This window comes from Corapipo altera, unplaced genomic scaffold (assembly GCF_003945725.1).
Source record: "Corapipo altera isolate COAL_440 unplaced genomic scaffold, ASM394572v1 75, whole genome shotgun sequence".
Classification (NCBI taxonomy): Eukaryota; Metazoa; Chordata; class Aves; order Passeriformes; family Pipridae; genus Corapipo; species Corapipo altera.
Window position 1 is genome coordinate 7,610,658 of NW_020884887.1, and position 23,501 is coordinate 7,634,158.

General features: G+C 50.1%; 2 protein-coding genes across 6 annotated transcripts in view; one reads left to right on the plus strand and one right to left on the minus strand.

Annotated features, from left to right (window-relative positions):
• Positions 1-1,109: 1,109 nt before the first annotated feature.
• On the minus strand, positions 1,110-9,518 carry ZNF346 (zinc finger protein 346). Of its 2 annotated transcripts, XM_027643361.1 has the most exons (7): positions 9,423-9,518; positions 9,149-9,252; positions 8,968-9,063; positions 7,001-7,151; positions 5,309-5,548; positions 2,705-2,798; positions 1,110-1,425 (listed from the first exon to the last, which is right to left on the minus strand). In XM_027643361.1, exons 1-7 carry the CDS (start codon positions 9,481-9,483, stop codon positions 1,320-1,322), a joined length of 852 nt encoding a protein of 283 aa, XP_027499162.1. In that variant the 5' UTR covers positions 9,484-9,518; the 3' UTR covers positions 1,110-1,319. The 2 variants fall into 2 exon arrangements, with proteins under 2 accessions (XP_027499162.1, XP_027499163.1); XM_027643362.1 differs by lacking the exon at positions 5,309-5,548.
• An 86-nt stretch (positions 9,519-9,604) lies between these two features.
• UIMC1 (ubiquitin interaction motif containing 1) overlaps positions 9,605-23,501 on the plus strand; it is a 40,146-nt gene continuing 26,249 nt past the window's right edge. For 2 of the 4 annotated variants that reach the window (XM_027643165.1, XM_027643168.1), the window contains exons 1-3: positions 9,855-9,960; positions 14,175-14,323; positions 22,312-22,402. In XM_027643165.1, coding sequence (XP_027498966.1) covers positions 14,183-14,323; positions 22,312-22,402 — 232 coding nt within the window. In that variant the 5' untranslated portion in view covers positions 9,855-9,960; positions 14,175-14,182. The other 2 variants (XM_027643166.1, XM_027643167.1) reach the window with 2 other exon arrangements.

Here is a 23,501-nt window from a genome sequence, read left to right on the forward strand (position 1 = left end):
TCTGGGGAGCCAAGAATGTGGGGCCCAGCACAGGGGCTGCAAGACAGGGATACTGAGGTCCTGGGCTTTGGCCACAGCATGGCACAGGAGCACTCACAGACTGGGGCAGTGAGGGCTGAGCGGCGAAAATGTGGGGTGGGGGTAGCCTGGCAGCAGAGCAGGCAGTGCCATGTCTTGTCCCTGCTGCAGTCCTGTTGCCCCTTCCTGTCCCAGCTGTGTGGGGGAGCGCTGGTACCGCAGGCAGCACAGGGAACAGGGTGCATGGGGCCAGGATGGGTGCTGCTCCCCTTGGGGATGTGGCACATGCCATGTGCTGGGCTGGGAACCATGGTGCCCACCTGTGGGCCAAGCAAGCAGGATCTTTGCCTCCCAGCCCTGTCCCCTGTATAGCACTGGGGAGAGCTGCAGCCACGGCAGGGGGCTGTAAGGCAGGAACGGGGCCACCCCGATGCTCCCAGCCCCTAATCGCAAGCAGGCACCCGGCCCTGACTCCACATCTGCACCTGATTTACTTGCTGGAGCCAGTGAGGCCACGAGGGATGGCAGTGGTTGGGGCTGCAGCTGAGGTTGTGCTCCCCCCAGCTCAGGGGGAGCCCCATGGCCCAGCCTTGCACTTCTGGAGCAGCAGTTGGCCCCACAGAGCTGCCGTGGTGAGGGCAGGGGACTGCGGTGCTTCCGTGGGGGATGTGGCTGCCGGGCAGCTCATGCCCTTCCCCGTGTCTGCCAGCCTGGGAAGCGCCGGGGCTCAGCCCAGGGAGGCAGCCAGAGCCCTGGTCCAGGGCAGGGATGAACAGAGTTGGGCTGACAGCATGCCAGCATCAGGGCACACCTGGGGACAGGGGCCACTCTCTGTCCTCAGCCTCCCCAGGCTTGTGGGTGGCTCTGGCCCCACAGCCTGGCTCCAGTTCCCCTCTTGTCACACCTAGGCGTGCCCACAGGTGCTGGTGTCCCTCTGAGAGCAGCCCAGCAGCAGGATGGGCAGCCCTCCAGAGTGGGGACAGGGAGGAGGTGGCCACTACCAGCCTGTTGCCAAACCCTCCTTTACACCAGATACACACTTCCTTTCACACCGCACCCACCTTCACAGGAAGCAATTACACAATGAAAACTACTCTAAAGGGAGTGAAGTATTTGCTGTCTAGCAAGTCTCTTCCAGCTGGATCCTTTTCCTGACAGATTCAGTCCTCGTTCTGCTCAACGAGTGCATACAGGAGGGTAGGGTTTTGCTTATCCAGAGGGATAATGAAACCGTTGTGGGCTGGCAAACGATGTGCGTTCTGGGGCCACCAACAACTCCAAGAACAGCGCTGCAACTTGCTCTAGAAGTCTTGGCTGAAGTAACTGTAGCCTCCTGGGGCAGTTGACTCTTCCCGGACATACTGCTGCGGTGGGAACGGTCCGACAACTGGCACTGCTCCTGGCATCCTGCACGTCGAAGGGAGCAAGAGGAAAACATAGGAAAAAAAGGAGACAATGTCACAAATGGTCTGAAATGTGCCAGCTGCAATCACTGCTCAGCAGGCACGGCTGTCAGCAGAGCAACAGCCCACTGCAGCCAAGGCAACAACTTGCCAGAAAACCTTCCAAGTGCATCCTTGCCCTCTGTGCCTGTGTGTAAACAGACACCTTTAGCATGGCAGAATTAGCCGTGGCACAGCTCAAGGACTGCTAAAGAGCTCCCATTACAAAGCAAGCATCCTGCCTCTCCGCAGGCTGCAGGAGCTGGAACAGGACTGCACGGCTGAATCCAGAGCAGCTTTCTGAAAAGTGGCTGCAACAGCTATGACAACATCTGTGTCCTTAAAGGGAACATTCATGTGTGTGTGTGTGTGTTGGGAACATCCTCAATGCTATCTCTCTGGAATGGGATACTTCCTATTCACTCATTCAGTTGTGCTGTTTGAAAGCTGAAACTTTTCTGGGATGCAGGATGGAGCAAAAGTCTTCCAATGAAGTACTCCAGAGAGCCGAGGGACCATGGGGCTGTTATTTCATAGACAAGCAACAAGAGACTCCAGTTTTCTTCCTGACTCATTTGGGAAATTTGGCTACGAGCCTGTCCTCACTTGAGGTAGGGCTTCCTAATACTTATTCCTTCTAAGAAGCTTTCTAAGCAACCCGGGTTCATTATTGAGTCTCTTTTAGTGAAGGCTCTTAAATTAAAGATCTGAACTTTGACAGTGTTCAGAACAAGTATTTTTGGTGTTAATCACCTGGCAACCTGATTTTTTTCAATTAATAATATATGCAGGGGATGCCATTATTTAACTTGCCAGCTGTGAGAGGGAGTGAAGGAATATAGTCCAGGTTTCTGGAGCACGCTGACTCCATGCCAAATTTTACAACAAGCAACCCCAAGGGAGATTAGAATGGCAAGCAGATCTCCACTGAGCCAGTCCTTAATTAAATTAAAATCTCAGCTGTTAAGAGAAACCGTGTTTAATGGGTGTCAGGCTCACTGCAAACGTCTGTGCTGAGCTGAACTATCAGGAACCGAAAGAAACTGGAAGCAGCACAGCCGGGCTGTCTGCAGAGGGAGCTGTTGGAGTGGCGTCAGGACACACAGAGAGAGCCCGCACAGACCCTGCTGTTCTGCTTGGAAGTCAGCTGGAGATACGCGTTCAAAACCGCATTTTAGGTTATATTTAGGCCATTGATTTGACCAGCGAGGCTGGAAACACACTTAGACAAGAATGTTACTTACTGATTCTTGTGTTTGAAGCCACTGATGTGAGCTTGGTACTGCTCTATGGAGTTCAGCACTATGTTACATGTGCTGCAGGGGTAGCCCTTCCCGGCTGAAAACAGACAGCAGTGTTAGCACACACAGCCAGCCAAACCTGGTGCCTGACTTAGAAACAAGCGAGATAATCAATCACCTCATGTGTTAAACAACCCTACACAAAGACAAATAACAAGTCAACAGCCTGACCAGGCAAGGAGGTCACACAATCCCACTACCCCACTGTGTATCAGCCAGTCACTGTGAGGGTATCACTAAGACAAAAAAAGCTTTCCTAATGAGAACATGGGTTTGTTCATCGATAACAACAAAGACACATTTCCTACAAATAGGTCACAGTATCAGACATAGTAAAAGTCTTAGCATTAGGATCCCAACCCCGATGCTATACTGCCTTTGCAACTCCATTTTTTTCCCCACATTCTCACTTCTCCTGATCTGGAAATCTCATAACAGAGAATGAGGGAGATACTGAATTTGTAAGCTCATAGTGTTTCAATAATAAAAACAGCCAGAGGAGATTACACCCGATGTCCAGCTCCACAATGCAGCATTCTGCTAAGCCTTGCTGAGGTGCCAACTGAGGATATTAAGCTCTGTCCTCAAGCAGTTTGGTTACAGTCAGCGGATCAGTTAACTGCCAGGAAAAAAATAGTTTCCAACAATAGTTGTACTAGACAGGATCAATGGTTTTGTGTAACATGACAACTCCAGCCAGACTGAAAGTTCAGGAGGTCACAGATACCAAACAGGCAAGCATGGCAGCACAGGATTCTCTCTCAGGGAAAAATTCTGGCAGTTGTCCTCAAGATATTAAGCGTTCCTGAATTTTGGCTCACTGGGGAAGGGCTCTGCCTGGGAGTCTCACAAGGAAAACGTTTCATTAAGATGAAAGAGGACGTGGATCCCAGGGGTGCAGAGCAGCAAATCACTGAGCGGGAAGCACAACGAAACATGCAACAGACACTTCCCCACGTGGCTGCTGCACCTCAGAGATTCCAGACTCCAGTGGGACATTGACCTCTTAAAATGGATCTGGATCTGGGCAGGAAAGGCCAGAGGAGCCAATACAGTCTCAGGTCTGCCTCCCTGCACCACCAAGGTCAAGATCTCTCTGTTGCAAATCCAGCCAACACGTGTGTGCATGAAGTTGTCTAAACTGCACTTCTGCACCCCAAACCTCTGGTTCCCAGAGGACTTTAAGCAGACAAACACCTCAGTGTTGCACTGCAAAGAACACCTGCTGCCAGCCAGGTCCCAGCAGAGAGTTTAGGAACAGGTGTGGCTGTTGGCACACAGAGACAGCAAAGAGAGTGGGAGAAAATATGCCTGACTACAGTCCATCCCATCCCATCCCACCCCATCCCATCCCATCCCCCCTGAATTACAGCCCAGGCTCTGAAACTCTCCAGAACAGCTGAAGTGCCCCGGAGATGTGTCTGTATGTACTCCAGTTCTGCTGGCACTTCTTGGGACACATCAATCACACGGGCAAGGGCACTGCCCACCTACCCAGCCCACCTGGGCCGGGGCTCCTGCCACTGTCAGCGCCTGAGTCACACTCAAGTAGAACCATTCATCAGACCCCACTAATTAGGTGCAGAGCAGATGGGTAACACGAGATACCGAGCACCTTCTCCATCTCCCACACGGCCACGCAATGTGGGAGAGAACATTACTTGGCTAATTGAGCCTCATTTGTCATAAGTGCTACCGGTATCTAAAGGTGGCCTGCAAAGAATTAGAATAATTAATCTTCTGCTTGTGTGGGTTTTTACGACAGAGAAAGGAGCCCTTGATGAAGATTTTAAGATGATTTGTCTGCTTATTATTTACCTTGAGCATCCAGCAGGTATTAAGACTTCCTGGTCCAACAGAAGGCTGTTGGGAGGAACAAGGGCCTTTTCCTAATGCTTTCACTGGACTCTGAGGGCTTTCATCACATACAAGTGCTCATAAGCAGCAGATCATAAACCAGAAGAGTTTTAACTGTCTGCCTAAAGTTCCTCCTTAATAGCTCTGGAGTTTTTTTCCCCACATTCTTGCTTGCTCCAGAGAGAGTTGCATTAGTTCATCAGATGGAAGTGCCCACACAGAGGCAGAAAAGCATTCAGGGAGAAATCTCTCTGGCTTTCATGTGCTTTGAAGCAGCAGGTGCAGTTAAACCTATTCCTTCCATCTTTGGCTAGTCCCCCCCAAAGATGATTTTTAAGCATCAAATGCCACTTTTATCTTTCCATTTTGGATGCAATCACCTAACAAGAAACAGTACTGGCCAAAATCCCTGGATTATCTGCACAGAGAATAAAAAGGATGCGTCCCCGATTAAACAACATCACAAAACACAACCCAAAGCTTGTCACGAGTAGCTACAGTCTAAAACATCTGCTGCTGGGGGGTTACAGCCAAATCAATCTTATGGTGTATAATCAAGTCCCTCATCATGAGCATTTCTCCCCTGCTCCCTCCACACAGACTTTCTCGTCCAAAGGCCTGTCAGACACATTCTGTTGCTCTCCCACCCTGCTCTCCAGCTGGTTATCAGCCTCCCTGCTGAGAACTCACCCATGAAGGACGATGCAGGTGCATCAGGGGTTCGGCCATAGTGCGCCATCAGCTTGTGTTTGGTCTCTTGCTTTCTGTGCTTCTTGCCTACATAGTGCTGCTTTGCCATAAGGGGGTTGTTGAAAGTGGCATGGCAGAGGCTACAGAACTTGTCTGGGTCAGTAATGTCCTTGTTCTCTTCTTTAGAAGATGCAGTAGACGTGGGGAGAGCAGCAGGGTGTTTCTGTGGGGGCACTGCTTCTGTTGGGTGGATCCAAACTCTTGGTCAGTCTCAGAACTCACAGGTAAAACCCAGTCACTTTATTTCCCCCAAACTCACATTGAAACTCATAACCTGCTACATCTAACCCCCAAACCTAGACAATGTAAGACACCTTGATAAATTCACAATGCTCCAATCTCTTCCCATAACGCCGCAGAATTTAAAAACATGTGGCAAGATAAGTCAGAATACACCAGGAAAACTTTCAGAGTTTAAAAAAATCCAACAGATTTGCACATTTCTCCTTAATGCAAGCATGACTGTATTCATGAAACAGTGGGTATGAATGAGCTTCCACCTGCTGTTACCATTCCCCAGCCAGAATAGGGGCACAAGCCCCTGCACAGCAAAGGCAGTGGGTTTCTGGAAGCACCGTGCAGCTGCAAGAGTTGATTGTGAACTGAGTTCAGGAGGAGTCTTGCCTGAGAAACAGCATGAACGGGACTATGTTTGACACAGCGAATCCACACAGGGAACTGGCTTCCTGTGTGATGGAGAAACGTGCAGCCACTCAGCCAAAGACCAGAGCAACAAACCTTCTAGGGATCAGAGAGCTCTTCTCATGCCAAAACCAAGGCACGCACCAGACTGCTCAGTGCACGCCCACCCCTCCCTGCAGGCTCCTGTCTTACCCAAAAGCAAGGGCTCCAAAGAATTAAAACATCCCACGGGCCACCCTGACCTCAGAGGTGGCCTTGCTCTGCACACACATCTTAGCAAAGCCATGAAGACACCCAGGACAGTTTCTGGCTGGAAGATCCCAGCTCAGAGCCAGCACAAGCTGCCACCCTCAGGTGCACTCAAACGCTGTGTTTTCCCTCCATCCTGAGCACCTGCAGTCCACCAAGCTCGTGGCTGCCCCTACCTGCCCTGGAGAGAGGGTTTCCCTCCCCATCCACCGGGCCTTTCCGGCTGCTAGCAAAGGGGTGGGACACACAGGCAGCTGCACCCCAGGCAGACATGGTCAGACAAGCATATACTGATGCTCCTCAGCTGTACTCTCCCAGTCCCCAGCTACCTGCAGCTCACCAGTCCCTGAACCTCAGAGGCCACATTGTTGTAGCAGAGCAGCTCTGAGGAATTTGCCATATTGGAGTTTCACCAGTCACTACAATCCCTGTAAGCTTTCAGTGAGCATCATATCCTGTGACAGGCATTTCTACAGTGTAACATCACACTCCTGGTCCCTGCACACAGGGATGGGGACAACTCTGCTACCAGCTGCATTTCTCCCAAACAAAGCAAACCAAAAATCCACACAACTTTTTTGCCCACTGAGCAGACTGTCACAGCCAGGTCTGTGGAGGTGCACTGCTTCTTCTAATTCATAACAAAGAGCACACACACCCTCACAAGAGCTCACACTTGGGGTGCAACAAACCTCTCAAGAGCCCCTCAGGACAACGCAGAGGCACTGCAGACACTCATACCTTCCGCTTTGGGGGCCTGCTGCTTCATGTTCTTGGCATGAGTCTTGCCCAAGTAGTGAGATGTTGCCACGGCTGGAGAGGAGAAGGTCATGTTGCAGATGGGACAACACTTGTTCCTGTCCTCCCCGTTGCTGCCTTCCTGCTTGCTGTCCTGTGCACAGAGAACCGCAGAGTGGCTGATGCCAGGAGGGACCTCTGCAGGTCACCCCGTCCAGCCTCCTGGTTATAAGGAGAAACACTACAGTTTGGGGGTTCTGAGAAAAGGTTATGACAAGAAATGCTACAATTTCAGAGTCTAAGAAAAGGTAGCCAGAGACATTTGGGTGCTAAGAAGTGTGACTGAGTAGGACTTCCATGATGCAGCATCATGCTCTTCCTTACTGTAGAGTGTTCTTGCACCAGATTACCCTTTTTAAACCCTTTGGCAAACACTCCAGGCAGAAGGGCCACCCTCGCCTGTTTGGGTGAAGGACATGGTTAAGTGTGTGGCTGCCAAAACTGGACCAGGCAGCCTCGTCCCCTGCAAGGTGTGAACTGAGCAGCGCAAACATCACTATCAGCTGGGTCATCTGCAACATGATTCCAGCAGCACAGGGAGCACCAGGCAGTTCTCAGCCTGACACTATGTGCGAAGGCATCCGCCATTATCCCCCACCTCCCTGCAAATGCCAGAGTTAGGGATTAGAGCTGAAGCAATCATAAAAGTAGAATCTGTTCCCCAAGGGAGCCAGGGGCAGACAGATGGCTGAATGGAACGTGGGGCCTTTACTGACCAACAGGCTTCAGCTACTGGCTGAGGGAACCCACACAAGTACAACAAGGATTGCTCTGGGAAGCAAATTCCCGTGGATGGTGAACCCAATGTGCTCTGTGTGATGTTATGCAACAATACTCCTCACAAGCTGTTGCTCCTATTTTTTCTCCGCAATTTCAAGCAAAACCATCAAAAAAAGGCAACGTGCATTTGTTTAAAAGGAGAAGAAATAGTCACAGAGGCTGTTTGATTGGGGAGGGCAGCAAGAGCTGGGACAAGGGCTGGTGAAACACCTGCCATTGAGCTCCTCAGTTCTCACAATGCCCTTTCTGAGAGTCTTTTCCTCATTCACTTACAAGGCTGTTAAACAGCCTTTAGTCCAGCAGGTCCTGCTGTGCCATATTCAGCCCTGAGGAGTCCAGGATGGGTCAGGTTGGAAGGGACTACAGTGGGTCATCTGGTCCCACCTCCCTGCTCAGGCAGCGCCATCCCAGGGCACGTGGCACAGGATTGCATCCAGACTGTTCTGGGATATCTCCTGTGAGGGAGATTCCACACCCTCTCTGGACAATCTGTTTCAGTGCTCAGTCACTGCACAGGAACGAAGTTCTTCCTCACATTCAGGTGGAACTGCCTGTGCATCAGCTTCTGCCTGTTGCTTCTTGTCCTATTGCTGGACAACCCCAAGCAGAGCCTGGTCCATCCTCTCACACTATCTGGTCCTATCTTCCTCTCAGACACTTTACAGAATCACAGAATCATTAAGATTAGAAAAGGCCTCTGAAATCATGAAGTCCAACCTGTGACTGATCCCCACCTTGTCAACCAGACCAGAGCACTGAGTGCCACATCCAGTCGTTCCTCAGACACCAGGGATGGTGACTCCACCACCTTCCTGGGCAGCTCATTCCAGGGACTGACAACCCTTTCCATGAAGAAACTCTTTCTGATGTCCAACCTGAACCTCCCCAAGCACAGCTTAAGGCCTTTTCCTCCTGTTCTGTGGCTGGTTGCCTGGGAGAAGAGGCTGACCCCCACCTGGCTACAACCTCCTGCCAGGGAATTGTAGAAAGCAATAAGGCCTAAACTGCCTCATTTTCTCCAGCCTGAGCCCCCCCAGCCCCTTCAGCTGCTCCTCATGACTTATCATCCACACTTCACAGACACTGATTTACACACCTTACTGACAGGCAGCAATCGAGTCCCCGCTCACCTGCTTTGCCTCCAGCTTCATCTTCTTCCCGTGGGCACCCTCCTCCCCACCGTGGATGGACAGGTACCGCCTCACCTTGTTGGCGTGTTTCTTGCTCTGGGGAAAGCAGAGAAAGACCCGCTCTGTGCCCCGCCGCGCCCGGGGGGCGGGCTGGGGTGGGGGGATGCTCCCCGTTCTTTACCTGGTAGTGCGCCAGCCGCTGCGACTCGGAGATGAGCAGGGCGCTGCACACCTTGCACTGCGCCTCGGTGAAGATGTGTCCGTCCCCCCGGATCGGCCGCCCCGGGGGGGGGGGGGGGGGGGGCACAGAACGGGGGCGTCAGCGGCCCGGTCGGACCCCGGGAGGTGCGGGGCGGCCCTGCTTGGGCCGCCCCGCACCTCGCGACGTCCGACCGGGCTGCAAGGAACCTCGTGGAGGTCCGGCCACCCGCCCGCCCCCGGTCCCGCCGCCTCACCCGCCTCTTTGCCCACCGGCGGCCCCGCAGCGTCCCCGTTGCTACCGGCCCCGTCCGCCATGGCCACCACCGCCGCCTCACGCTGTTCTCGCGAGAGCCCGCCCGCGCGCCCCCTCCGCGCCTAGCAACGGCGGGGCGGCCTCCCGCGAGAGCGCCGCGCCCGCCAGGGGAGGCGGCGGCGGACATGTTGGTTGTGGGCATAAGTATAGAGCGCGACATGGTGGCGGCCGGTCTTTGTGAGTGTTTAAGCGACGCAGCCCATCCTCCTCTGGAGGAAGCGGCGCCCCAGGCTGAGAAAACGGCGAGACTGCCTGTGGCTCAGGGCGAGGCGCCCGGGCCCCGCCCGCCATGGACATGGCGCCGCCCGCTTCAGCGCCCCGACGGCCACGTGAGGAGCAGCGAAGCCGCCGCCGCCATCTTGGGTGAGGGCAATGAGGCCTCCGCCGCCAACTTGAGCGCGGGTGCGGGACCCGCCGACCGGGGCCGGTGCGGGTGGACCTGGCGGGGAGGCCGCGGGCAACGGGGCGGCCCAGGCCCGGTGAGTACCTTGTGCCCTGCGGGGCCTGCTGCTGCCCCGCGGCTCGCCCGGGGCCGACTCGCCGCGGGGCTCCCGGGGCTGTGAGGGATCCCCCTTCCTCCGCCCGGGGCCGTTCCCCGGCCCGTGGCCCCCGGGGCTGACCCCCTTCCCCCACCTCCGCCCCCCCCCTTGCGTGACCACCGGCCCCCGCTCTGGGTGGCCCGGGACCGGCCCCCAGCGCTGCCCCCTGGGGAAGGGACACCCTCCGTCCCACCCCCAAGGGCAGTTCCCGTGTTCCTTCCCTGGAGGTGCAGTGCCTAGAGATACCCTGGAACTCCTCCTGGCCTGTCCCCTTGGAAAGGAACCCCAAAACCAGAGCTTTGCCCTGGCCTATCCCCTAAGGCCAGGGTGCTCCCGCCCCTCCTGTTCCCCCTGACAGGCCTGGCTCCCTTCTCCCGGGGCAGCCCCTGCACTCTCCCCTCCCTCTTGTTTGCTCACCTGTGGCTGATCACCTTCCCCCGAGCTCACCCCCATCCCGCCTGGGACCCCCATCCTTCTCCGCAGCTTGTTGAGTATCCCTGACCCCATCCTTTCCCTGCAGAGCCCTCCCTGCCCGAAGGCAGCGGGCCGGGAAGGGGACAGAGGGACCCTGGGCGTGGTCTGGGGATGGGGTCACTTTCCTCCCACATAGAGGGGGGGGAACCGTTTTTCTCAGCTGTCCTTGGAGAAGGGAGGTGCTGCGCGTGGGACTCGAGGGCACTGGAGCACGGAGCAGCTCCCGAGAGCTCGGATGCACTCGGCCGTGCGTGGCCTCTGCCGTGCCCGTGCCCTCTCTGCGAAGAGCTAGCTCTATAAACGGATCAATCCCGTAAACAATTTCTCTCTCCCCGAGGCGCTGCCAGCCCTCGTGTCCTGCTCGCGGAGCATCAGCTGGGCCCTGCGTGCCGGGTCGAGCCGAGGGTCCAGGGATGATATTTCCATGGAGGCGTGTGGTGCTGACCCGCCTGAGCACGGGAAGCGTCATGGCTCTGCTTCCCAAGGCGGGGGGGAGTTGTTTACAAAGCGACAGCCTGTGTCTCCAACGGCTCAGGAACTCATCCGGGGATGAGAGTCATTCATTTTTTTTGGCTCCGTTTTTCGAGCATTTTTCAAGCTGTCACAGCTTGGCAGGTCTGTAGCTGCAGTGTCAAGATTTAGAATTATTCTGTCGGTAATTGCTTTCTGATTCATCAAAATGATAGATGAGAGGGAAAATGACAAATAATCACAAGTTGGGGATCTTCAAGGATATCCCTAAAAATGTGACTGGAGAAGCGTGGCATGTGCGAGTCCCTTGTCAGGAGGTCACCTTTGCTGTCAGAGCGTTTACAAAGAAATTCTCTTAAATTCAGAGTTGGAAAAAAAATCTGGATAACTGCAAAATCAGTCTGTGAACCAAATTGCAAAGGTAGTTTTAGATAATTCAGTCTTTGGCCTATTTTTTGCTGGGTCTGAAAACAGGTATGATCCCCTCAGGTACTGACAACTGTCCTTTCCAAGGGTGCTAAAAGCAATAGATGGTTGACTTCCCTGCCTGAAGAGGAGGGCTGTGCTCTGATGCATGTTTTCTTCTCTCAGCTATACCAGCTTGTCTAATAAAAGCTATTGCTGCTCTCCTACTCACAGCCTCAGACTAGCACAGCTACGACTGATCTCTTACTTGTCTTGTTCCCTTAGTTACATTTCCAGAGACTCTCTTTGCCACAAGTCCCTTCATTTTCAGAAGCGCTGTGGGAGTTGTGTGGTTACATCTCTTACATCTCCTCTTTTCTCTCCTTTAAATGTTGAAGGTAGGTGACTCATCATAACTTCAGTTGATATTTCTTAGTGATCTCTTATTTAGCACAGAGCACCAAGCAGAAGATGTATCACAGAGTCAGAGGAGAGATGGTGATACCAGTGTGGATTTAAAAAAAATAAAAGGCAACATAGCAGTTCCTTGTTGCTGTTTCTTTTGTTGTGAGGGTAAGGAGGTTTATGGGCTGCCTTTCCAAGACCAGTGACCCTCTGTGGGCCTTTCTGTGCTCCTTGTAGCACATGTGAGTGGTTTTCCAACAATAAGGGAATGTTCCCCACCACCACGGGTACAGCAGCTGGGTGTGAGGCTTGGCTCATCTCCCTGGACAGGGAGGGCAAAGAAACCATTTGGAGCAAAAGATAAAAAAATGGAGAAGCTACAATGAGGATATTCGAACATTACCTGAGTTCAGCTCAGCTGGAGCTGAACAGCGTTGTTTTGCAGGAGCCAGAGCTTTTCCAAAAGCAGTGCTTATTTCTATTTCTCTTTCTATAATGGCTTCAAACTGACAAAGAGCAGGGTTAGATTGGATATTAGAAAAAAATTCTTCCCTGTGACAGTGGTGAGGCACTGGCACAGGTTACTCAGAGAAGCTGTGGCTGCCTCATCCCTGGAAGTGTTCAAGGCCAGGTTGGATAGAGCTCTGAGCAACCTGGTCTAGTGGAAGGTGTCCCTGCCCATGGCAGGGGGTTGAAACTGGATGATCTTTAAGGTCCCTTCCAATCCGAACCATTCTGTGGTTCCTAAGCAGACAAACACGGAGGTACTGCAGTGGTCCTTCAGTCACTTTGCCATTTGTACAGTATTCTGCCTTCAGAGGGCTCAGAAAACCTTCGGTTCAAATCATGACTCATCAGGATAATCGTCTTTTGTCTTTGCGTGTGTGTGCATGTCTTTGCAGAGGGAGGGAGGCGAAGGGAGTCTGTGAAGGCTGTGGATAGTAGGGCTGGAGCGATGTTATTCCTCACCTTGCTGCTTGGACTGTAGATGGAGCAGTGCACTGCAGTTCTCGGCACTGATGGGGATTTTGGACTCCCTGCTCGTTACTGTTTCTATACACAGCGTCTGTTTGCAATTTTGTGGTGTTACAGGGAAGGGTTTGGCTCTATCCTGGGTGATGTACAGTCTCTGTTGCATCTTCTCTTCCTCTTATTTTAGATCTAAGCAGCACACTTGAGCTATTTGAGTGATCTTGAAGGAAAGCAGAGTGATGCTGTGGAAGGACACTGGTCTGGGAACCAGCCAACTTGACTTGCATTTCCAGCTCTGCTGTTCTCTGGTGTGAAATGAGGGGCTTGTTGTTTAACCACTCTCTGCACATGTTTAACTTCAACAGAGCTGGTCATGCTCAGCCTGCTTTGTAAGGCTCTTTTACATCACAGTTCAGGAAGCACCAAATGTTGTTGTTGAGTTATCTGGCAAACAGCAAGCACAGGCAGGAAAGGGTGGTTTAACTCTGTGTGCCTTCCTGCTGCTCTCCTTCACTGAGATCTCTTCCCAGTCCTCTCCTCGGAGCCCTTTTGGATCCAAGCAGCTGATGCTTGCTGTGCATCCCTCTCCAGCAGTCTATGGGCTGGCAAGGGAAGGGATGCTGAAGTACCAGCTTGCCCTGTGTGGGCACCTGCGTGCACAGAGCACTCAGGTTTGCACTAATAACGCTCAGCAGGTTCCTTGCTGCTTGTTAAGTGCCTTTGTTAATGCGGATGGTTTGGGCATGTCTGCCCGGAGTTCTTCCGGAGGCTGCCGGTCATTGAGAAACCCAGGCTGCCAGATAAACCTGTTGTCTTGTTTCCAGCCTGCCTGCTGCCAGTGCCTGTGTTTTCCCTGTCTGTAGTGCTGGAGCAGCTGTGCACCAAGTGGTGCTGAGGGCAGGACAGCATCCTTGAAGGAACAATGCCTTTCCCCCTGGTTTTGTTGAATACAAACGCTGACAAAGGGCTGTGCTGTGGGGGCTTCTTGGTCTGGTGTGCAACTGTCAGCCTGATCTGCTGCCACAACCTGCTTTGTTCTGGTGAAGGTGTGGGGCTGAGGAGGGGAAGTTGTATTGGAGGGTGGGAGATCCACTGTAAAGTGATGCTGTGGAGGAGTTTGCTGATGGGCTTTGAGAGGAAAGCCTCATTGCTTTGGAACAAGGCATTCAGAGTGGCTTTAGTCTGTGTTGCTGCTCCCCTGAAACCCCTTTTTAGCAATCAGCTGTAATAAAGTGTTCTTAACTAGATGAGTGGTGACTGGTACATGTGGCTCCCAGTAACGCTAAATCCACCACGCTTTGTAATAAGGTTTCAGTGCCTGGGGTCTTTTGCCTAAAAATAGCAAAAAAAAAAAAAAAAGGATGACTGGTAGGGGAAATCTAAATCAGAAGGAAACAAATGGCTTTTAATCTTTTCATCTGTTTCAGAGTGAAGGATGCCGAGGAGGAAGAAGCCCACGCAGGGCCTGGAGTCTAGAGGTCAGGATGGGGAGGAAGATGAGGATGAGAAGAGGAATGCCAAGAAGAAGCGCAGTTTTGTGGATGCATTTATTGTTATATCTGACAGTGATGGAGAGGTCAGTGATGGGTTTGGGGTGCCCAGAGCCTGTGCTGGGCCCTGCTGCTGCAGGACAGTGCCCGAGCAGCCTTCGGTGTTGTGCCTGGGTTGGGCTTTGTGCAAAGGATCTCGTGCCGTTCCTTTTCTTACATATGAGATGAATCAAATCCTATTTGACTAGGAAATGAATGGTGTGCTTCGTGAGGGTGAGTTATGAGTCTGGGATTTGATAACCAAATCCTCTCAGAACCAAATCTGAAACGTAATTTAAAAGTAACCTTTCCTCAATCCCTTTACAAATCTTTTTTTCATAATTTTTATTTGATTGATTTCCAGCTAAACCTTAGAAACATGATTCTGTATTATGTGCAAATAGATAAGAAAATGATTCAGAACACAGGCTCGTGAGTAGCTCAGAGACAGCCAGTGTCTAGTAAACTGATCCTGAATTACAGGAATCCAAGTTTGTAACCCACCTCCGTAGGGTGTAAAGGTGAATGTGGTGTGGGAGTGCCTGGCTGAGGTGTCAAGGCTCAGATCTCTGATCCCCAGCGTTGGCTTACACACATCAGCATTACTCTAAAGATTGAAATGTCTGTGTTGGTTACACGGGCGTTGGGATGAGCTCAGGAACTCCTGCCTGGGAGAAACCCAGAGCCCCGAGAACCTGTGCTCAACCGAGCGAGCCGCACGAGGGGAAATTATTAGAATCAGCGTTTTATGTGTGACTCTTAAGGCTTTGCTCTGTCTTCCTGGTGATTGGGGACCCTAAGCTGCTTTTTGTAATTCCACCATTTTCAAAAGCGTTTCAGTTCACTCTCTAGCTGTAGATCTTAAATCAAGTCCCTTTTGCTCCCACATCTGCAGTGTGCTGCTCTCCAATAAGGCGATTATCATGTGAGGAGGGGAAAAGCACTAGAAATAAACAGTAAGAAGCTGTAGGGCAAACGATATTGGATGTTTTTTCTTCACATTGTCTGAGTTCTTTCCCATTGGGAAATTCCCTGAAAGAAATGGAACATATGGCAGTAATAGTTCAGTGGGGTTAAACCCTTAGCTCTGCAATATGCTAAGTTAACTTCAGATGTCTACTGCATCACTGGCCTTTATGGTGAAACCTATAAGGAAAAAAGAAATCAGCAGCTATAAGAGCTGCTGCAGTACATAAAAGATCAGGACCTGTTATTGTCTGCAATTATTCATCTCAATGTGCACGTATCTGAAAAAGAGGAAACAAACGTCTCTTAAAACACATCTATAAAAAGGTTAGGCTCTCTCACTGTTCTGTAAGTTTGTCTATAAACAATAAATTCTGATGGCATAATCGGTCATATTACAGAAAAGGATATGCTCAGAGAGGCCGTTAAAGAGCCAATTAGGTTCTGTTTAAGTGACAACAGTTCAGTCAGTTGAATGAGTGGATTTATTCAGTTCAGTCTCTTTCTGTGAGTCATCAGCTTACAGATCCAGTGCCACAGTCTCTTGTCGTGTTGTTTTCTGCAAAATCAAACGCAAAACTGTGATTTACTTGGGATCTCAAAAAAATAACTGTCTGCCTTCTGTAACTGTCTCAGCTCTTCTGTGTACATCAAGCTGAATTTCAATTTTGAACCTTCTAACTGTTGTTCTTGCTCTGGTAAGACCTTGTTGTGTGTTCAAGAAGAGGTGTGGGAAGCTCAGATCAATAGCAATTTTAGAGAACAATACATTCTCAATTAATCTTGCATCTGTTAGGACATGGTTCCTTATGAATCAAAAGCTACAAGGACAATTTGGGCATCATTGATTCGATGGCTTTCTTCCTTGGCAGTCTCTTGGCAGGTATCTATAGAACAAGTCCCTAGTTCTGCTTCCAGACCAGCAGATCTTGTAGCAGCTGCACCTGGAAAGCCTCCAGCTTCTCACTTTTGATGATCTTTGGCAGACTGCCTCTCCCAGGAATTTTTCAGTCATGCTGGATTATCAAGCTCATCCATGTTATTTTGCCAAGTTCTCTTTCTTTGCTCATGTCTATGCTGTGGCATCTGCAGAGCTGCATCAGAAAGAAGTTTTCTGGACGTGAGGCTTTCTGATCTCTGCTATATATAATCCTGGATTCGGGGAACACTTCTCTTTTTTTGGAAAGGGTTGGACAAAATAAGAACAGTCTCTCTGGCTCTGTGGAAGGAAGAGGAGATGACCTTCTTTGTGCAAACTGTGTCTCAGAAAACGCAGACATGACGAATGAGCAGAGTGGTTCCTGTCTCCCCCGGCTGTTTAAACCCTGAAGGGAATTGGTTGCCCACACCAGAAGCTGGGTGGTCATCTACAAACACACAGTATTTCAAATAGTCCCCAACAGTGCTCTTTCCAAGAATAGCAATTCCTGGTCTGTCTCATGAGCCCCTTGCTTGAATTGGGCTGTTGGTAAAGACTGACCCCCAAGATTTTCCGAAGCCATGTCTGAAACATGATTGTTCCCTGGCATCAGGCCTGGCCGAACGTGAGCACTGAGCACAGCCCAAAGGTTGTGCTGACCCGTAGACTGATTTGCAGCTTTTAATCCCAAAATGCCACTGATCTGCTGTGGGAACTTTTGGAAGGGTCTGTTTTTCCTGGGTAGATCCTTTGTGAGCTTGGAGAGTACCTGCCTGCACTCAGAGTTGGCATGAAGTCTCACAAGCTCTTTCTGCCAGATCCGTCAGCTCTGCCAGCCCTCGGGGAACATATGATGAGACTCCAGGGTGATGGTGCCATCTATTTCTGCATGGCTTGTCTTCCCTTTGGTGTGGAACATCCCTTTGCCCAAGTGTTCCTGTGTTTGGAGATACTTGCAGTCAGGGAAATCAGCACCGTGTGTCAATGTTCCAGTTTAGATTTTGGCTGTGGTGCAGAGGGAGGTGTGTTTGGACATCATCTGAAATACCTGGCCACTGCCCTGTCCTGTCTTCATCAGCTGTGACAGCAGCCACTCACCTCAGGACCAGGCATGGCCTGAGGGACATCTTACTATGGAAAAGATGGGATGACAGTGCCCAGCTGTTGTGCTTGAATCCCAGCTGGCAACTAAGTACCACATGACTGCTTGCTCACTCCACACCCCCCCTCACTGTGGTGGGGAGGAGAATTTGAAAAAAAGTAAACCTCATGGGTTGAGATAAGAACAGCTTAGTAATAGAAACAAGATAAAATACCGTAATACTACTAATTATCCTAATGATAATATCAATAATAATTGTAATGAAAAGGAGGGAGAGAGGAACTGCTTTTTATGAGAAAATGTAGTGATAGGACAAGGAGGAATGGGGTCAAACTAAAAGAAAAGAAATTTAGGTTAGATATGTGGAAGAAATTCTTTACTGTGAGGGTGATGAGGCACTGGAACAGGATGCTCAGAGAGGTTGTGGATGCCCCATCCCTGGCAGTGTTCAAAGCCAGGCAATGAGCAACCTGGTCTAGTGGGAGGTGTTCCTGCCTATGGCAAGGGGGTTGAAAAGAGGTGATCTTTAAGGTCCTTTCCAAACCATTCTGTGATTCTGTGAGTAAAACCCAAGAGAAACAAATGATGCACAGTACTATTGCTCACCACTCACTGACTGATGCCCAGCCTGTCCCTGAGCAGCCATCAGTGGCTCCCAGCCAATTTCCCCCCGTTTATATACTGAGCATGATGTTCTATGGTATGGAATATCCCTCTGGCCAGTTCCTCCCAGCTTCTTGCACACCTGGTCACTGTCAGAGCACAGGAAACTGAGGAGTCCTTGATTTATAGTAAGCACTGCTTGGCACCAAAGAACCATCAGTGTGTTATCAGCATTATTTCCATACTAAATTCAAAACACAGCACTGCACCAGCTACTAGGAATAAAATTAACTCAATCCCAGCTGAAACCAGGATACCAGCTCGCACCACTGACCATCCGAGTGAAGCAGAGCCTCGTGGGAGTATCTCTGCAGTGCCCTGCTGTCCCCACGGGCTCTGCTGGTGCCAAGGGACCTGGTGCCTCCAGTTCCCAGAGGACAATGTGGTGTGAGTTGGCTCTCGGGAAGGCTCCATGGCTCTGCTGCGATCACTCCTCGAAAATCAGATGGATCTGAATCCAGACTCCTCACAGCCCGATGAAAACCCTTCCCTCTGTGTGTCAGGAACTGCATGTCTGGCATGAGCCCCGTTGTGTCTTGTTGTTCAAGTCTCCAATTCCAACAGGTTTGTTCTAATGAGCTGAAAGACAGCAAAGCTGAAACAGATTCTGAAGTCAGAGACTAATAAAGTAGGGTGTGATATTAATTTCAGCAGCAGCCTTGGCTAGAGCCAAACATTGGACTTCCAACATCTTAATTGGTTTTTAAAAATAAATTAGTCTGGTTTTCATCTGCGTATTTCCCATGCAGGACGTGTGGTGTTTGGCTGTGCACTGTTGTTAGATGGTCCCAACTGCTGTTGAGCAGTAAAATTACCCAGACCTTTCAACTTTGCAGTCTGCACCATTAGTGTTGGAGACATTCTGCTCTAGCCTTTCCTTCCCTGAGTCAGTAGAAGCTGATTTCTGTGGTTTATGATGTGGATTTGAGGGAGCAGGATGTGGGATGCTGGCTACTGGCTTCCATTTATGGGCTTTTAGGAGGGAGTGGAGATGTATCTGTTTCTGCTGGCAGAGTCAGGTTCTCTTAAGTATGTGCAAAAGCATTTTTAAAATGGGAGTTTGATTTCCTGCTATCTGGTGAAACGAAGCAGGTTAAAAAATAAGGAAGAAGAATAGTGGCTGCCTTCCACTAAATGTGTAGGGAACTTTGAAAACCTGTCTATTTCTTGATCTGTGTACAATGCTGGCAGTGAAATTGCTCATAAGAGAGCATCATAAATTAAAATGCAGAGCCTGACACACAGGAAAAGAATTTGGGCTCCTTCTGGCTGTTGTGCCTTGAATGGACAGCAAAGGAGAGATTCTCTCCAGGCTGGCACTGAACAGAGGTGTGCAGTTCCTACCTCACCTCTGCTATAATAATTAGTTTCCCTTGGAAGTTGTGTGTTGGAGATGACCTTGTAACTAAGAGTATTGGCTGCAGTTTGGGAATATTTTAATTGATTAAGATTATTTTTGGACTAGTGATCTTATTAGAAAGGCAGTTGGTTGAGTGGCCCCCTGAGTTCCTATTATCCTTGTAGATAGATGAGCATTAAAAGGTTGGGTCAGGAAGAGCAAGCCCTGTTGTCTTCTCTGAATTTTTTTGGCCCCTTTGGTTTCTACCATCCATGCCTGCATTTATGCAGAGCACTCTGGGGCCTGCGGGGCTCTCTCCCAGCAGAGGTACAAACAGCCATAAATCCTAATTAAAAGGTATGTTTTATTTTCTGGGTTTAAAAATAAAGAAGATTTAAGAATTCTTGGAATTGAGATGTGTGTATATATTTTGGCCCATCAGGATTAATTGGATTTGCTTCAGCGGTTCTCTGCACCGTGGCTGTTCAGTAGAACACTGCTGAGCAATTTAAACATCTTTCTCAAACGTATGAGGTTCGTACAACACGTGTTCTGCAATAATTTTGCTCCTGCCACTGTTGTAAATGTCGAGATTCTTCAGGACCAGCACAGAGAACCGAGGCACGTCCTTGGCTGTGCGGTGGATCCGGGCAGCGCGCCCAGTGCCGGGTGCACCATTCCACTCCAGAGCCCTGGAGGTGTTTGGGCCCCATCTTGTCCCATGGTGTGTGTTGTAAGTGTTTGTCTCAGTGCACAGTGCAGGCACTTGCAGCCGTGGAAAGTTTGGTGCGCTCATAAATCACATCCGTGCCCTGGAAGAGAGGTGCAGATGAGAGTGTCAGGGTTGACCTTCCAGCAAGTGCAAGAGTGATGAGGGGAAGACTGATGCCTAGAGAGAAGAGCTGGGGATTTACAGAGCCTGCTAGGATTAAATTGCCCCTGTCTTAAGCTGGGGTGCATTTAGCACTGTTAGACAGGGCTTTGGGGGAGAGTGGGAGAGCTGTTGCTTAATCTCCTCCAGCATATAATCCTAATGTGATCCTGGTGCAATCCCACAGACTGTTTCCCACTTCTCAGGTGTGGTCTGCTCGTGAGGTAGGTGGGAGGCTATTGCTGCAGACCAAAGCGGGCACTTTGGAGTAGGACATCCCTTGACTTATGGAAAACTGTGGAGAAGGGCAATATACCAGGGCCCAGGAAGAGGGGATTTCACCTCCTAAATGTGAGCTTGGCATCCATCTCCTTGCAAGAGAAACTCTGGATGTGAAGCAGTTTTTCGAAGACACAGTGGCAGATCTTAGAAAGGGGGCACCCAAACCAGGCTGAGTAGGGAAGAGAAGGAATCGGTCATAGGAAAAACCCCTTAGGTACAAGCATGAGTGTGTGTGGACTTGCCAGGTATGATTGCTGCTGTGTTGTGAGGTGCTTCTTAAGTCAGTGAAGTGAGGAATGGTGTAGGTATGAGGGCATGTAGAAGCTGTAATGTATTAGGGTTTCAGGAAACCACTTAATAGTATGTCTTGCAAAAATCTTAGTTGGGTAAATAATTCAATTTGGTCTAGATAGTACCATTCCTGCATTGAAATCCTGCTAAAAGACTGTCAGCAAGAGCTGGTGATGAAGAGAAGGGAGGCTCATCTGGGGGAGATGTAAGGCTGAGGCCAAGAGGATCGATATTAGGTCTGTGTGTGTTTTAACATCCTCATTAATGATCTGTAAGAGGGAGCAAGTGGTGTATATAGATTAATAAAATCTAGAGATAACGCTAAAGCTGGAGATGTCTGGAACAAAACTCAGCACAGAGGTGCAGTCCAAAGGACTTCACAGGCTCAGAAACATAGACGAAGGACAAAAGAAATTGATGACACTTGAAAAAAAATCAATGTATCTGTTTGTATTAAAGTAGCCCAAGCCACATGCCCCTGTCTTGAACCCCTCTCCTGTCACAGGAGGTGGAATGAGGCACAAGTGTGTGGCCAGTGTGTGTCTCACAGAGAGCAAAACTCGCTGCAGCTGCAGAGGGAGTGGTGCAAAACCCCTCCTGGCCAGGCATGAGTCTCTGCCTGAAATACTGGGTTTGATTCTAATCCTGCCTGATTTAGAGAGACAAATTGGAAGGGGCCCAGTGCTAGCCTTCAGTAATGTGTGTGGCCTTGCTTAAGCTGCTAGGACAACAACTTGCATAAATGTGTGTCATTTATGTCTGTGCCCAGTCCTGGTGCAGTCCCTGTGCTTAAAGCAGCACACATGTAGGTTGTTTGTAGGGGTATTGTTCCAGAGAGGCCCAAGACAACAAATTCCCGAAGTATTCAAGCTTCAAAAATGAAACACTTGTGGCAATACTGCCCAGAGAAGCTGTGGCTGCCCCATCCCTGGAAGTGTTCAATGCCAGGTTGGATGGGGCTCTCAGCAGCCTGGTCTAGTGGAAGGTGTCCCTGCCCATGGCAGGGAGTTGGAACGAGATGATATTTAAGGTCCCTTTCAACCCAAACCGTTCTGTGATTTTATGAATACAATGAGAGATTGGCACGAGGAGGAAATACATATGGCTCTCCTGCCCTGGGGTTGTGTTCACATGGGTCTCCAAAAATAGGTAGGGATCCTAGTTTTGATCACCTGAAATTGTTTGGGCAGAGTTACTAGAAGCTGCATGGCAGGAAACAGTCCTGGCTTACAGGTGTGTGATGCTCACTTGTAAAAAGGTTCTGTTTTGAGTGCTTACAAATATCAATGTTTTAGCAAGGCCAAACAAATTCTCTCTGAAATCGTGGGTAGCAGGTGCAGTGCATGGTGGTGACTGGCATGAAGTCTATTGTCTCTCCTACTTCTCTGTTTATGTCAGTCTGTAACTCTTTTTGCTCATTATGCTTATCACACAGCTTTTAATAGTTACAGAATGTGTTTGAATTATGTTTGAAATTCAAATTTCACACAAATAGAGGCTTGTTCTTGAACCAGTGTTTGTGTCTGAGTAGCTGGGGGGGGAGGGGGCTGGTAGTATTTCTTACATATTGCATGCACTCACCATGTTTTTTTTCCATTACAGCAGGAGTCAAAGGAAGAGAGTGGATTGCAAAAGAAGAGAACAAAACAGCAGCTGGATCAAACCAAGTTTGCTGCTAAAAGAAAAATTGCACGTAGGTCTCGATTGTGGGGCTGGGGAAGTTGTCTGGTGCTGAGCAGCTGTTTGTGTTAGAGATTATTTCCCTTACAGAAAGGCTGTGATGTGGCTGGGGATGCAGAGCTTTCAAAGAAGACCCTTCTCAGGGGTAAATTTTGCCTGTCTGAATAGGCACACTGTCACTTGTTTTTTCCCTGGGCAGCGTGTGCGTGGACTGGTGCACTTCCAAAATAAGTGTGGGAGGGTGTTGGTACCTCACCAGGTTTCAAAACTGAAGCCAATCTGAAAGTGCTGTCAGTCACAAACTGCTTTTCCGTTCAGGCCCCTCTGCTGCTGCCTGTCCCTGAAGCATCAGGATGCTCTGACCTGGCAGCTGCCACTCAGGGAAGATCTGAGTCGCAGCTGACAGTTCTCTGAAATTGTTGGCTCATGGCACAGGGGCAGCTGGAGCACTGGCAACACTGGACATCATAAGGAAGGGTGTTAAGAACCAGAGATTTGAGTGATGTCATTTTGCAGTTATATGGAGTATTGGTGCACCCCTGTCACAGCCATGTGTGCAGTTCTGGTCTCTGCATTGCAAGGCTGTGGTGGTACATCCAGAGAAGGGCAGCCCAAGCCATGAAGGGCACGGAGCAGCTGCCTTATGGGGAGAGACTGGAGAGCCTGGGGCTGCTTTGTTAGGAGAGGAAGGTGGGATCAAAGTTCCTATCAGGAAGGCAGTGCCTCAGCTGAGCACAGAGCCATTGTTTACAAGCTCCTATTAGCCAGGGTGCACTGGTGGAAATAGCAGGAGATAGATGTGTTTGAAACAGATGAAGGACAGTAATGCTTCACACAGCATGGAGTGAACTCCTGGAAGTTTGTGTCACAGGAGGTTGTGAAGGGGTCAGTATCAGCAGCTTTAATAAGAGATTAAATGCATTCATGGACAATGGGTCTAAGAATAAATGCTAAAGTGAACAGACTGGGATGTTCCTGTTTATATTCTGAATGCTAGGGATGTACAGGCAGAAGGGACCACTGAGCATGGCCATGTTGACTGTGTTCCTGGTACAGCCCCGCTTGTTACAGCAGCCAGGCCCCAGGTCCCTGCTTGTGTTCCTATGCTCTGC